We start from the raw sequence: 16,146 nt of genomic DNA on the forward strand, positions 1-16,146 counted from the left end.
GCAGTTAATACCTCTCTGTTTCAGCATTGCAGACAGTAGTTCCAAGTTGTGCAACAGAAACAGGACAAGTTAAGACTTTTCTTTCTGCTCTTCTGGATTACCAATTCTTGTTACACATTCAGCACACAGTGATGTGCATTTAGTTTTATGGGACCAGAAAATAATCAGTACAACAATGCAATACAGTCTTGCACAAGTCCTTACTGAACTCTTAGCCAAGTCAATGCATATATGTCAATATACAATGCATTTATTGTCATTTTATTTATGTTTATTTTATGTTTTATGCTTTGTGTCTATGTTAATAGAATATGCATGTAGTTTATTTATATATATTTATATATAAATTATGTATATGTGTGTATGAATATATCACAGAAAAAAAGATTTTGTAAGCTAAAATAGATGAAAATGTTAATAAAAGTTATAAATGAGTATGTGATACCCATTATACTTGAATGTATTTCCTGCAATAATATTTTAGTAAATGATGCCTATGCTTGCCTGGGAAGATATGTTTTATATATTTAAAAATCTGTTTAATTCTAGCCTGAATGAGTTGACCATAAATGATAAGATGCTGCTCAGTAGGAAGTGGGATGCAGACACCGTGTTACACTAAAGTCCAGGATAAACCATTTGGTGGACTGTTGGGGAAGATAAAATTATTACCATTAATTGTGCTTATGTTCCTGGCATTCTTGGAGAGAGACAGAGAACGTGCACAGTGATAGAATTTTTAAAATATGGAAAGTTTTCTACAGAATATTCACCCATAGATGACTCAAGATTTGTCAAAGCTTGTGGATGAATTTTATGAAGGTAATAAGAGCTTAGCTTTCAGCAGCATCTTTGGACTTACATGTGACTGATCAAAGAGTGCCTAGGAGGTAAATATTGCATCCAGGAAATAAGATATCCTGAAAGGCAGCTAATTCTTAACAGGGGCCCAACTTTGCATTGAGCAATGGCTGGAGTGTGAGCTATACCAGCATTTCTCATCTGCTTCTTGCCACAAAGGTCAAGGCACAAGCATGAGGTTAACTCATTATTTTCAATACAGAAAGCCACACAGAGATTCTAGCACAGCCATGGAAAGTTTAAATGCATCCCTTTTTAGAAATCTAAATGGCAGCCATGAAGCCCACACACCCTGCTGTACTGGGACTGCAACTGGACCAAAGGGTTAAAGCCTCTCCATGCCTGTAAAGTAGGGTTCCAATCTAGACTGGGTCATCTGCACTTGCTTTAGAGTAAGGAAGAAGAAAAGCCATAGCTGCTAGCTTGCTGTTTGAATTTGTGACTGGATTTGCATGACATAACAGCTCAGCATGGCATGCTACCCGCAGTGGGTTGTTGTGTTCCATGAATTCAGACCCAGGTTGCCCAAGGTGGTTTGTTTGTGGCCAACAAGTCACCCCACCAAGCCATGGGCAGTTGTAGGGCTTGTTGTACCAATGAGGAATTGCCATGTCATCCAAGCTGGATAACTTACTCCTTTATGAAGATGGGGACTGGTTACTGAGTCCCTTGGAAAGAGCAGCAAATGACCTTTGGCACTCTTACCAAATGCATTGCCTGTGGAGGCTGCAAATAAGTGCATTTTTCCCTTTGGTGACATCTAACAGCTGTCAAAAGTCAGGCCGTCAAATGTAAGCAAGGCATGGGTGATTTCAGCGTGTGAAAAGGGAGCAGCAGCTCACGGACCCCCTTAACAATAAGGTCCTTAGGCAAGATTGTAACTCATGTAGGATTGTAACTCCTAAGGGTGCCCTACTTTTGCGCCTGTTCCCATGTACCATCTTGGGACTATGCAAACCCTGAGCATCATGTATGGGACGAGTTAACTTTTATAGCTGCTAAAATGAATGCTTCATTTTAAAGTGGGATTTACAAAAGGTTAAAATAATTCATTTTTTGAATTTATAGGGCACTGTAGTTGTGTATGAATTCAATAGATCTCTAGGGATGGATGGGGGCTGGGGAAACTGTAGCAAACCTGAAACAGGTTTATGAATACAGTAGGGAGTAGAGGAAACTGTCTTCCCACTGTGTCCCCTGGGATAGCCACAAGAAAAGCAAGGATGATGGAGAAGGCCCACAACCTACAGCGAGTCAGCCCCATGTGTTAGTCACAGAATAACCAACCCACTCTGGCTTTTTGCCAGCATGGTTAGTGTGGCAGGTGAATGTGTAGTTTGGCCTAAGGCCTGCAGTACATAAGGGAAGAACTCTGTTTATACAGGTGGGGAAAAGTTAATTAAGCCTCACCAAGAGATACAGTGAGGTTAATAGTATAAGTATGCAGAAGACAAATAAAAAAGGAAGAGCACTTGCTAATATAATCTGGTATTAAAAGAAACTTCAGATTCTGATGCCAATCACTATATAAATACAAAATGGAATGCTATAGTTGTCTGACATAGAACATCTCTTAGGTCAATAACCATGTATAAAGTTTCAAAATAGCCTTAAAAATCTACAGTGAAGCTCCATGTAAGCCAAGTTGTACAGCTTGCAGAAATAACTCTCAAGCATTTCTAGCTCAGAAATCAACTTTATACATTCAGTGTGAAAATGTAATATGGCAAAGAAACTAGTGAATGATAAAGTCACGATGCTGCATCATTACAATGTCTTACATTTGTTGAATTATTTTCCATATACTTGCACATAAGTGTACATGTAATTGGAATTTCTTTGGACATCACTTTTGGAATTGGTTTGAAGATTTCCATGGTATTGCCTTGAGACACTTCAGGGCATAGCAGTGAAGGATCTTCAGACAGAAGTGTCTGAGGTTCTATGCAGAGCTGCATTCAGTGAGGACATGAAGAGACTACTCATACTCATTGGCCCTTGCTTCATCGGGGCATAAATTACCTAGATGGAACTTGGGCATAGGCAGCCCATACATTCATAGCTTTTGTGCAGGAAAGGTTAGTGTGCAGAAGACAGGGCTGAGCCAGAGGGCGTGACCTCTACCTTACCCTCTATATGCTTTTTGCGTATATATATTTCTGTATATGGAAACGAAACATGCACCAGATGTCTTCAAACTCAACAGCTATTTATTATAACTCACGAAAGTACAAAACAACCTTGTAACTGGTACAGTCATATAGGGTCAGAAGTCTCCTGGCCACTCAGAAGATTATCCTGGCTGAACTGCTCATGGTGATTTCTGCCAAAAGTAAAATCATCCCTTTGACATGGTCTACCAAGGAATGAGGGCTTCTGGAGTTGTCACTGACAAAACCCAGGGAAAGCAGGCACTCTGAAGGTGTACAAGCAAAAGAAAACTACAGTTTAATCTGACATACCGGAAATGCATGCAGCATGTAGTTAGCCAGACCAAGTGGCTACAAGAAATGAACTGTACAGAAACTTTTATAATATCACAGTCATGTAAGCAGTTAGGGGAAGTGTTAGGGAAGATCGCATATGTTCAAAATTCTTATTACACTAAGTTTACGAAGGAAAGAAAAGGAGAGAAAGAGGATTTACAATAGGCAGGATTTGCATTGGAAAACTGCTAAAAATCAGGAAGTTAGTCTGATTAAATTAATACTTTGTCTTAGCAAGTTGTGAGTCAGTGGAACCAGTTTTGTGACATTGTTTCCTTTTCTTAACAAGTCAGCTAACAAGTCAGCTTGCTACTTTGTTGCCTTTCTTAATGAGGTATCAAGCCGGATTAGCTGCACTGAATATAGTGCACCTTCTGGGTTCTGCCTGGTAACAAGATTTGAATGCTGATCTTGTCAGTTTCAGGCTGCATCAGTCATGACAGTGCTGGGCTTCATTTAATCCTGACTCCACTTAAAGAGAAGTCCATAATAGATATAAGTTGAGAATTTAGGCTGTTTTGACATAGAAGCCAATCATAAGTGAACCAGACTGGATTATTCTACACGTGCATATTAAAAAAGTCACATTGTCCAACACTTACATCTAAAGAAATGTAATTCATTGTTCTGATGGAGCAGTCTAGATAACTCTTCTGAAAAATCTTATAGTTCTCCTGGAAGGAGTGGACTTCTAATTTAGATGTGTTATTGGAGGCTGCCAAAATTTAGAGGTTATAGGAATGGATAAGATTGTGTCTTATCAACTGGGGCAATGCCCTTGGCTGGGAGAGCAAGATCTTATTTATTATTTATTTATTAAAAGCTTTTCTAAGCCGTCCACCACTGACATCTTAGGATGGCTTGTCCTTGTGCTACGTATCCCAGAGTCCTCCTCCCAAGGGTCATGTACTATATTCCATGTGTGAACTTCTTGAAGCTTGTTTTGAAGCTGCAGCTGGTCCAGAAGTATGGGAGCCATGCAGTCAGCATATCCCATTGATCCTACATTAATATCAGTCTGCATTCCGGCAAAATTCAAAGGAATAGGGTTTGCTTTTAAAACTGCTTTATGAAATGGATCCAGAATACTCAAAGGTGTGTTTCCCTGCTAATCTTCTGATAATTCATTCTTCTGTTGGGATAATGGTCCCAACTTTTTCATTAGTTGCCTCCAAATTAAGTTTGCCTGTTGGGGTTTGTAAAATTCAGGGCATTGGGCCTATTCACTTGGCTTTAGAGACCTGTTTACTTAGGCATGCTGTTTACAGTACATATATCTATTAGGTGGTACTGGCTGCTGTATTCTGCTTTTTTTGTCCTTTATTGTCACCTTAATATAATTGATGTTTCTAAGGGACTGCAGGTGGCGCAGTGGCTTAAACTGCTGTGCTGCTGGACTGGTTGATTGAAAGGTTGCTGGTTTGAATCTGCACAACGCAGTGAGTTCCTGTTGCTCTGTCCCAGCTCCTGCCAACCTTGCAGTTCGAAAGCATGCAAATGCAAGTAGATAGAAAGGTACCACTTTGGTGGGCAGGTAACAGCGTTCCGTGCACGTCGGTGTTTAGTCATGCCGGCCACATAACTACAGAGACTGTCGGCGGACAAACGCTGGCTCCCTCGGCTAGGAAACGGAGATGAGCACGGCCCCTTAGAGTCAGGCATGACTGGACTTAATGTCAAGGGGAAACCTTTTACCTTTACCTTTAAGTTGTATTTGATTTTTTTTTTTTTTTTGTATACTTCCTTGAGAGTTGTTATGTTGAAAGATAAAGTATATGCTTTCTAATTCAGTAATGGACTGAAGCTTCTGCTCTTAGATTTAAGGACACTGCTAACACTGTGAATGCTAGGCCTTCTTTTATACATATACATTTACATATACATATACAGAGAGAGAACAATAAGCTGCTAATAGTGCAAATATTTTCCTGTGTATTTTAATTCTTTCAGTGTTCGTACAATGTTTTCTACTTCATGGAACTGAAACAGAAAAATAATTTGTTGGCATTATATTTGAACAGAAACAAAGTTATATTAACTTTACATATAATATAAAACATCTCAAGAGTTAAGGATCTTTCAGTCACATTTTATGCACATATTCAGGTAATTAGTCACACAAATTAGCACAAGAATCCCATTCTTAAGCTGCCAATTTGATATGAATGTTTAGCTGTGTTTTTTTCTTTTCTTTAAAACATCCAAGATGAATTTGAAATAAGCCACCACTTCAGATGGCATCTGGGGTTTTCTTTTTTTATTTGGTTTGTTGAATTATTTAAGAGTTCTGGGCAGTAGCAACTGTATCTTGTACAAGTTATAAATAATTTGTGTAGCAATGTGTGAGTTGCTGGCTGGCAAAGCCCTGACCGCAGTAACATTCTTGATAATAATATTTTCTAAAGTTATGTTCAACTGCTGTTTGAAGGCTACATAGTAATGATTAAAGCAGAATTATTATTTATATAGTAGCCACATGCATCAAAACCTTTATCCTGTTCCAATTTAGCGCGAATTCATTATATTCCTGCCTATCTATCCAATTATTACCACATAATACTGATTCTAACTTAATTTTGGTCTTGACAGTAATGTTTATTCTTCACTGTTCACAGTTTGGTTATATATAACCAGCTAGATATATTTCTGATGTCTGAATTGCAGACTATTGCAGAATATAACATCTCATGAACTGCATATTTAGCACAAACATTTCTGTTAAATAATCTGTTGTGCTGATTAATTTAAAAAATCTTTGAGTGACTGAAAGTATAGCCTGAGTATTCTGACAGCTTGCTTGCTTGCTTATTGATTGATTGATTGATTGATTGCTTTTATAACCCATCCAACTACTGGCATCTCAGAATGGTTTCACAATAAAAGCAACAAATAAAATGAAGCACAGCATCCAATACCTCAATATAATAAAATCCAGATTAAAACCTATTGGACATGTTGTCGTTGTTGATGTTAGACATTAGTATAAGACACTGTGAGGTATGACTAAGATTTTTTTTTAAAGGAATGTTGATTATGTTTAAGGTAAGAACTTACTTTTAAAACAGAGGCATTCCTTCATACCCAAAAATTAACTCATCAAAGAACAACCATGTTTCAGAGAGGTATATGAAGAGATTCCACACGCACATTAAAATATTATCAAACCGCAATATAAAATCACAGCTGAATTTCTTAATTTCTTAATATTGCTGAATATCAACATATGAAGTGTTCCAAAATCAAAGAAAGAAAGTCTAAAGAATGCAGTTTGACAAGCTGGTTACTTAGAAATCCTTACAAGCTGTTTTCTCACATTTGTTTAGATGAACACATTGGAAGGTGTAGGTTAAGTAAGATAGACAACCTCCTGGCTTACTTAGCTGCTACCTCAACTTATCTTTTCACAGACACATTAAGTTTTTCTTTCTGAAACATTTGCGGTACTAATGAGGAAAACTTAAAATGGTAGCAAAGAAAAATGCGAAGCACTTTAGGAATCCTGCATCAACTGTTTGTCGGATATGAAAGGAAGGTTCTCTAACTAGGTACTGTTGCTATTTGTTGGACTACAACTTCCATTATACCTAGCTAAGTTGGGTAAGACTGCATTATAGTCTTAAGAGCATAAGACTTCAGCCCATCCCATACTCTGGATGCATATAACTTGTAAGCCAAAGCAATTCGGTCAACATCCATTGTGCAGTCTCTTGGAAGTTATTGATCACACTTCAACAATACTGCTAAACCCAGAGTCACTGAATTTTACAGGTCTTGGTAAATCAATATAATGGAGAAGGGCCACAGCTCAGTGGAAGAATGTCTGAAAGGTCCTAGATTCAGTCTCGTATCAGAGACACTGGGCCAGTCAGAATAGACAATGCTAATGAGATGAACCGATGATCTAATTCAGGTTCATATGCTGAATTGATATCACAGAAAAACTTTTATAGGTGGTCTCACGAGGCCTGATGAAGGGTTGAAAATATTGCCTTGGATCTTGTGTGCTACCTGGCTCTGTGCAAACAATTCTGTCTTTCCATCTGTGTAATGATAGATGATTGAGCATAGAGTTGTAGTAAATCTTACATGTTATCATTTAGTTATGGCTTTTCCTCTCAGTATTTATCCAGATTAATTATTGTGCTTCATAGAAGGCATCTGAACGTAATGAGCCACAGCTAATCAGTTCCTCTTTCTCTGTAGATGAGGGCTTCATGACATGTGGTTTTGTTGCTGCTGTCTGGTTTATGGATTCTTCCCCACGTATTACTTAATTGGATGAAAAGGACAGACTTTTAGCTATCATTACTCAATCTCTGATTGGGAGTCACCAAACTAACTCCTTGTTTAGTATGATTTATTTGGCCCAAGAGGATAAAGTGTAACTTTTATTAGATTAATTATGTTTTAGGTCTTACGAATGCATGTGATCGACTTTTAAATGACACACTAGGTTTCTGCAGAGAAGTGACATAGTAAAAATGTATTATTAACTAAAATGATTCATATTTTGTTCAATTACTAATGGAAACAATGCCCCTTAAAATTCATGAACTTCCTGTGCAGTAAAGTGATGTTCAAGAGAGCTTTTTCTTTTCAAATTTTCTAGGGCTGAACCAAACTAACAGCAAGAGGCCTTGAAGCCATTGCATATGCCATAAAGGTTTAGTGAATGGCAATTGGATAGTGGCGTTTATTTTACCACTGGGTGGAGTTCTTATCCTCATCAATTATCCAACTCAGACACTATCCATCTATATATTTTCTGCATATTTTATTGAATACATCTGGCTTAAAGCTGGCACAGCATGAAATCTCATGCTGATTTGCTTTAGAATGGCTTTCGGCTATGCGATCAAGCTCACAGCAATTGGATGGGAAAGTAGAAAGTTAGTGGGTAAGATAAGGTTTTGAGTTAGTAAATTGAGGGTAAAGAACTTGTTCATTGTCTGAATTGTTACTGTTTGAGCAAACAGTTCTTATATTCACTTTTGAACTGGTTTTCTGCTTCAGTTGCTCAGGTAAATATGTGAGGTGAACATGTGAAGTTCAATAATACGCCCTTTACATAAAGTGTTCGCATATCATTTTTACCTGTGCTTTGTAGAACAGACACATCAGTATAAAGCTGGATGCATCGATGTGTTTCTGCATGGCAGAAACAATGCAAAAAATAATCATCACCATAAATGTGAACTTTCAAAGCTGTTGATAGCTGCGTTAACCCCAGTGCTAAGGGAGCCCCTGGTCCATTAGCTCCAAATTTTCATCTTTCAAATTAAAAATCAGAAGAATCAGAAGAAACTCTGTAACACTAGAGTTTAGTAACTGTTTTCAGCTGCAAGTATTACAAGGATACTTGTGCAACATGGAGTAAGAAGGTCAGTTGACAAAGAAGAACAGAAGAGGGGTCATTGTGGGATATTGTGGGAGTGGAACACAAGTATGTCACGATGACCCATGGACTTGGCAGTTATTCTGTGTCCCTGAAGCTCAGATTAGATACGTGACTGAAAGATTGCCAAAGCTCATAAAGTCCACTGACACATCTCTTTCTCCTAACCATGCGTGAATAAATGATACTGCGAAATGGAAAGAAAGAAATCTCATATTTCTTGTCACTACAAAGAAATCATGTCAGATTTTGAATTTCTGGAACGGAAACTTGTGAACTGTGGGGTGCAGATAGTTTCCTCATCTACCTTCCCAGTTCTTGGAAAAGGAATAGACAGGGAAAGAAAAATTCTCCAGATGAACAACTAGCTACAATGGTGATGCCAAAATTTGGATTCTGGGACCACAGAATATGCTACCGGAAGGACTGCTGACAAGGAATGTGTTAATAATGTATGCATGGAATAATGGACGCAAATTACAGGAAGCAAAATTCTGGCTGGACATCAGGGAAAAACCTCCTGACTGTTAGAGCAGTACAGTAGTGGAACCAATTACCTAAAAAAGTCATGGGCACTCCTGCATTGGAAGCATTCAAAAGGCAGTTGGACAGCTATTTGTCAGGGATATTTTAGCATGGAGTCCTATATGGAACAGGAGGTTAGACTCCATGGTCTTAGAGGCACCTTCCAATTCTACTATTCTGTGATTTTATGATTCTTTAAATCCCTGAAAAATAATATTTTACTACTTTAGTCTTTGTAAGAAATGCACATTGTTGCTTATTTTTTCATACATTTCTATGACCAAATTTGCATAATATAAGGTGAAAAAGAAAGGAAAACCTTGGTCTGCAGTTTAGGAAAGGCTGATCCACTGTGGAATCCACAGGATGGGTTCTTATAAATTCAAATGTATTTGAGTCTGTTGCATATTTCTAAAATATTCCTAGCTGAAATCCTACACTCACATAACTAGGTGTAAAACCTATTGAATATTGTGATATGTAGTTTTGAGTAGACCTGTAGGTTTGCAAACACCAACGTGCACCTATTTCAGTTAACTAGCAAGAAGACAACAGAGTATTTTAGCAGCTTACTCTTTTCCCTCAATTTTTCCTTCATCACCTCACACACATGCACATACACACGTTTATATTGTATATAAACTTGAAATTTCCCATAATATTCCATACATCTGATGAAATGCACTATAATCCACAAAAGCTTATGCCAGAAGGAATGTATTATTCTTAAAGGTGACCTGTTCTTCATTATTTTCTGCTCATGGGCCATTCATTATTGCTTTACTCCAGTTCCACCCTGAAGATAGCAGTCAGAAGATGACCTCAGAGGTCGTTTGCAGTGTCCGGGGAGACAGCAGCACTCCAACGCTCTGGATGAACCTACTCAGCAATTTCATGTAGAACTTATAGCATGGGCTGTAAGGTTGATCCTTGTGGAACTCCATGGTGTTTAACATCCATGGAGCCAAGCAGTATTCCCCAAGCACCAACCTCTGGAACCATCCGTCCAAGTAGAAAGAAAACACTGCAACACGGTGCATTCTACTCACAGCTTGGACAGCTGCTTGAGAAAGATGCCCGGGGGCCTGGAGATGTTTGTCCCCCACCTACCTGGGTTGTGATCCTAAGGATATTAACTTGTAATTGTTTTCATTGAAAATAGTAGAACACTATTAGTAGAATAGTAGAGTAGTAGAATAGTAGAAAATAGTAAGTTTGTTTACTGTCATCCAGGATTATCAATAAAGTGGACACATCTGGGTGCCTACCTGATAACTATATTGAACAAACTGGAAATACTTCTCCCATTTAAAGATCCTCTGCAGCTGTTCTAGATGCATTTTGTATTTTTAAATTTACTTCGAATTTGCTGTGATTCAGTCTTTAGTTAAATATTGCGTGCACTCCACATATTCCAAGCATGACATAATCTGTTTTGTATTTGTTTGTTATGTGATACCATAAAAAAAGAAAATTCCTTCTGAAATTACAAACTGTTTCTCCCTAATATGGTTGCAAGTGCTGTCACTTGGGGTAGCTAAAGTAACAAATGATTCAGGGTGTGAGGCTTGGGGAGGTCAAGGATCATGGTCAGTGTTCTTCCTTCTGTGAAGCAGGAAAATTTGGATTCCTTGGCAGTGACTAATATAGACTCTAAGCCAAAACAAGCCATCAACTCAGAGTTGGGGAACCTGCAGCCCTCCAGATCTTGTGAGATAGCAACTCCCTTCATTCCTACCAAGCATAACCAGTGGTGAAGGATGATGAAACTTGCTGTCAACATCTGGAGGGCCACACATTCCCAATCCTTGCTCTGTATTTTCTTCTTCCCTCAGCAGTCTTTCCACTTGAAATGGATTGCATATACAATTATTCCAAAATTAATATGGCTTGGATAGTTGCTACCATATGCAGCTATTCATGTAAGTGTTGTTTGCCTTTGTTGCATGGAATAAAGAGACCATGCTGAGAATTATCAGGCTGTATGTAGTCATACTTACACTACCCAAAGGGGGGGAACCCTCAGCAAAATAAATTAACCATTAATACATTCTGGTTTTGAATGTCTGTCATCAAATTACATCATCAGGTTGCGTGATAAATTTCCTAATCTATCAATAGAAATGGTTTCTCCAAAATTCTATTTATTGCATTTGCTTAGATTTTTGGTAATTAGTTCATCTTCATTTTCAAACTGGACTTTGTATTAGCCATGATGTTTTATGGAGGCCTGGAGATTCTTCCTGTAATGTCATCCAGTCAGAGTGCCTAGATTTGTAGAACTGGGGAAAGCAGTAGGGCTCCATACCTTTCTTGTTGGTTTTCCAAAGGATGGATACAGGAAAGAGGGTGGGGTTCAATAGCTTTCACTTTTCTACAAATCAATAGAAACCCAGGGAGATTCCTGATGCTAGGCCAGCCTTATGCCACACACTGTCAACCCACCCCAGCTTGGCTCAGAGTTAGCTCTGAGTTGTTCACCTTCCCCTTTCAGGGCTGCACCTACTGTCACTTGTCTCGGTGATGTTCCTGCTGGCTTGGCTCATCAGGATGCCTTTACGACACCCTGTTTTCTTTGTCTCTGTTGTTCACTGGGAACGGTTGGCTGCAGCCTTTGCCTTTAGATGCCAGTCATGCCACTCTTCAGCTGTGGTTCAGCTCCTGCCTCCTTAAACACTCTTTTCCTTCCCTTGCATTGTCATTTCCCTTGTGTACGGTTACAAGGTTATATAAGAAGAATGACTTCACCCATCTTCCAGACCATTGGGTATGAGATTTTCACCCAGGGTGGGAAACATATTAGCTGAAGGTCCATGTGGACTCCATGGAAAAATAAACATGGTTTTCATTCCATGTTGGGCTCTGCCCCTGTACCCAAACTTGGCTAGCTCTATCAGCCTTCAGATTTCACATCATGATTATTCCCCACCCTCTATCTGGTAATATTTCCAGTTTTATCTACTGCAATAGAGCCTTCCAGCCTCACAGTAGAATTGAGCTACATGCAGCCTTCTATGTCAAAACTCATGATCTTCATAGATGTGGGTTTTATCCATGCAAGTAATTGCACAGGAATTTACCAGTTTTAGGAAAGAAAACATGGGAGAGCTAGTCCCTCTTTCTCTTAGAAGACAAAGCTGTCTGTAAATATAACCTTAAGAATGTAGCTCCATAGCTTTCTCCTGACATCCCTAGTAAACAGACTGGAATGGAATTAACTTCATTAGCTATAATCATTTAGCTGTCTCTTTTATTATCCTGGCCATGCCTTATCCTTCTTGAAATCATAAGCATCCTAAATACAGAACCATTTGTATTCCTTGAAAAAAATAGTGGAAAGAGATAATATTACATAGAACAGAATAATAGTTTCTGTTTTAAAATGCTGGATTATTTCCTTATCTAACTGATGACCAAGGAAATTTCTGTATTGTACTTACGTAAATCATAGATATGCTGGACGGGGTTTTTTGTTTTTGTTTTTTTGTTTTTTGCATTTTTTATAAATACTGGCCATGTGCACAACTGGATCTGTTATTTTGTTTTCTCATTAATTGTTTGATTCCTTCAGAGTTGAGTCTTTTATAAGCAAGCTGTAACATGAACCATTATTTAAAAGCCTGACAATTTATTACCATGAAGTGAAAACATAACTATAATGCAATCTATCATTAATGTCTCCCTTTTCTAGTTCTTTTTTTCTGATTATTAAAATGTTTGTAATCCATTATGTAACATTACTTGAAAATTAATGTATTTTTTTTAAAAATACAGATTTTTACTGCTCTCATTGTATTGTGTTTTCTTTGTACTAGGCATTTATTACTATTATTATGTTATAGTTGTCTAGACATTCATTATTTTAGGAGATATAAATTAGTTACCTGTCTCAAATCATTTGCGATCTAACCATTGATCCATGGATAGAACTGAAAACACAGAATGATGCAGTGCCATATGCAATCAAACAGGAAACAAGGAGCAAGACAGCAGTCTGGGTGTTAATGAGGCTTTTGGTTGATGCTCAAATAGGAAATTAATGGATGTAAGCAGCTCCAGATTTTGACACCTGCTCCCTGTCTGAGCCATGCCCTGTCACAAGCTTAATGCACACACAAGGCACAAACACAGCACTGGAGTTCGACCCTTTCAGCATGAACTTGTCTAATTTTGGCCGTTTGAAAATCTGCACCATGTGACCAGTAAGACCAAAAGTTTAGATAATTTATGCTTTCTGAATTCTTATTCTTCCTCCAGAAAATCCATCCCCCGATGCCAAAGAATTAGCAGAATGCTCTCCAATGAATCCTTGCATGCTCCAGTGTACAGCCGTTCCAATTCCCAGGCTTCTGTTGACAGTGCTTCCATGGAAGATTTCTGGTGTGAAGTGGAAAATATCAAAGAGAGCACTGAAGATAGGCAAGAAGAACAAACCCTCGTAGAAATCAAGCTTCCAGATGGTGAGCACTCACATTTTAGATTCATCCATACAGATGCTTCAACTGGTGCCTTTCATAGCTGAAAAGGGAATTTCAGTAGGTGTAGCTTCTGAATATCATTTAAAAGGGCAGAAAGACCTTCATCTTTTGCACCTAGCTTTTTGCATCTGCATCTTAATAACAGGACACAAGGAAGTCTTTTGCAATGATAGTGTGATGGGATTTTAAGACCAGACTTCAGATGAATAATTTGTTTGATATTCAGTCATAAGGTCTGCCATTGCACTCCATATTCCTCTAAAAATCCATGCTTTGAAATATCTGAATTTCACCAAGTACTGGATACAGTCTAAACAATCTAAAATGGTAGATTGTTCTAAATGTATAGGATTGTACTTTATTCTAGATTTTGGGTAAATTTAGCTGTTTTTTAAGATAATGATTTGGTAAATCTAATCATTAATTTAATTAATTTTTAAATTTAACCCAAGGTTTTAAGTCATATGGATTTTTAGAAGTTGCTGTACAAAGACAACACATTTACATCACATTAAACTCCCAGGAAATGAGCATGTTTAATTTTTCTACTGAAGTTTAGGACAGGATGATCATAAACATATTTAGTCAAAAGCAAATCCCAGAAATAGTAGGATATACTTCCTATTAAGTACTTTTAGCACTACAGCCAAAGTGCTCAACTTTGACCAGATTGTGCCCAGATTTTCTAAATGTATCCCAAACAGAGATTCTTTATCACAGAGGAAAAAACAATATGAAACTGCTACTGAGGTAAAGATTGGTAAAGATTGCTTTGGAGGCATAACAATGAATTATTAGACCCAGTTGTTGTGCTCCAAACAGTTTCATAAAATTCATGCCATTCCATCAGTCCAGTGGAGGAATTAATTCAGTTTCCCTTTTTCCTTCCCATTCCTTGTGTTTTGTGTCTTCGAAGCCTGCAAGCTTGCAGGTGGGGGCTGTCTTGTTTCACTGATTCTTTTAAGCCTTTCTGGCAGCCTTTTTGGACTGAGTACCAGCATGAAAATACTTAAATGCATGAGAGGCATTTACAACATGGCACGATCTATTCTGGGAATATCAGTAACCTCAGAGGCTGAATCAATGAATTGGTCATACTGCTGCTCTCAGCCTGTGTTGATAAAAATCTCAAGGGAAAGTATTTCTCCAGAGCTGGGGAAAAGTAAAACTTATTTTCTTTCAAACCAGAAATGGTGACTTCCTCCTTTCTGTCTACAGAACAAGTTCAAGGATTTCCTGACAGTGTAAGAGTAACCTGGAATACCATTTTCTCTTTTCCATTTTTATGTCTGTAACTGCTTTACTTTCAGCTCTTTATTACCTCTGAACAAGGCTGGCTCGAAACATTTTGCTGTGCTTACTCCCTGGTCTACATATGGAAACTGACTGCACTAGAAGTTGGCTTGTATTTTGATGGTGATGATAACCTGGGGCAGCTGGCTGCTTTAGCAGGCCCAGAACTGTATGGCAGGTAGAGCTCTCTCTATATGCCACACAGAAGGTAACAGTAAGAGAGTTCACAAGGCATTTATTATACAGTGATACCTTGGGTCACAAACTTAATCTGTTCCAGGACTCTGGTCGTGACCCAAATTGGTCATGAGCCAAGTCAAATTTCCCCATAAGGTTCAATGTAAATAAGGTTGATCCATTCTGTAACTATTTGTTTAATCAGAAAAATGTGAAGCAAAGTGACAAAGCAAATGGTGGGCATGTTGTGAGCGGAGCCGGCAGATGCTGGAGATCAGACTAGATGGCCCGGGAGGCCCCTTCTGACTCGCTCTGTTTCTATGTTTCTAATGAAGATAGAGACCACTTCCCCCCTGCAACCCCAAGCTTGGCCATCTCCCCGCCCCCCCCCAGCACAACCACGATCATGCCCATCATCCCTGCACACGCCTGTTATCCAGGCGCACTGGGGCAGGGGAGAAGGGCACGATCATGGGCACGTTGGGGAGGAGAGATGGGCGTGAACACGGGTGCACTCAGGGGGAGATGGGTGTGATCACAGGCATGCGGGGGGGGAGAGACGGGCACGAACACAGGTGTGCTCGTGGGGGGAGCTAGGCACAATCATGCTTGGAGGGGAGATGGCTGAGATTGCCGTTGCACTCCTGCCGGAAAGACGGGCACAATCACGGGCGCGCTTGTGCAGGAAAGACGGGCGTGATGTGGCCATCTCCCCCTCTGCCCCCAGCACGGTCACAGACATCTCCCCACTTGGAGTCGCCACCCAATGCGGATTTCACGACCTAAGTCAAAATGTTTATGGAATTTTTGTTCATGACCTGATATGGTCGTGAACTGAAGCGTTCATGAGCCGAGGTACCTCTGTATTGTTGCTTCTCTTACAGCAGCCCAGAACTTGCACTCTGCCTAAAGGTTTTAACAAAAAGGATTT

At 39.0% G+C, this 16,146-nt stretch overlaps 1 protein-coding gene across 2 annotated transcripts in view; it reads left to right on the forward strand.

The window, feature by feature from the left end:
- ARHGAP28 (Rho GTPase activating protein 28) overlaps positions 1-16,146 on the forward strand; it is a 69,230-nt gene that overhangs the window by 30,357 nt on the left and 22,727 nt on the right. For both annotated transcript variants that reach the window (XM_044426314.1, XM_044426316.1), the window contains exon 2: positions 13,525-13,727. In XM_044426314.1, coding sequence (XP_044282249.1) covers positions 13,525-13,727 — 203 coding nt within the window. The remainder of the gene's footprint in view (positions 1-13,524; positions 13,728-16,146) is intronic.

The sequence above is a fragment of the Varanus komodoensis genome, unplaced genomic scaffold (genome assembly GCF_004798865.1).
Source record: "Varanus komodoensis strain SLA01 unplaced genomic scaffold, ASM479886v1 scaffold17, whole genome shotgun sequence".
NCBI lineage: Eukaryota > Metazoa > Chordata > Lepidosauria > Squamata > Varanidae > Varanus > Varanus komodoensis.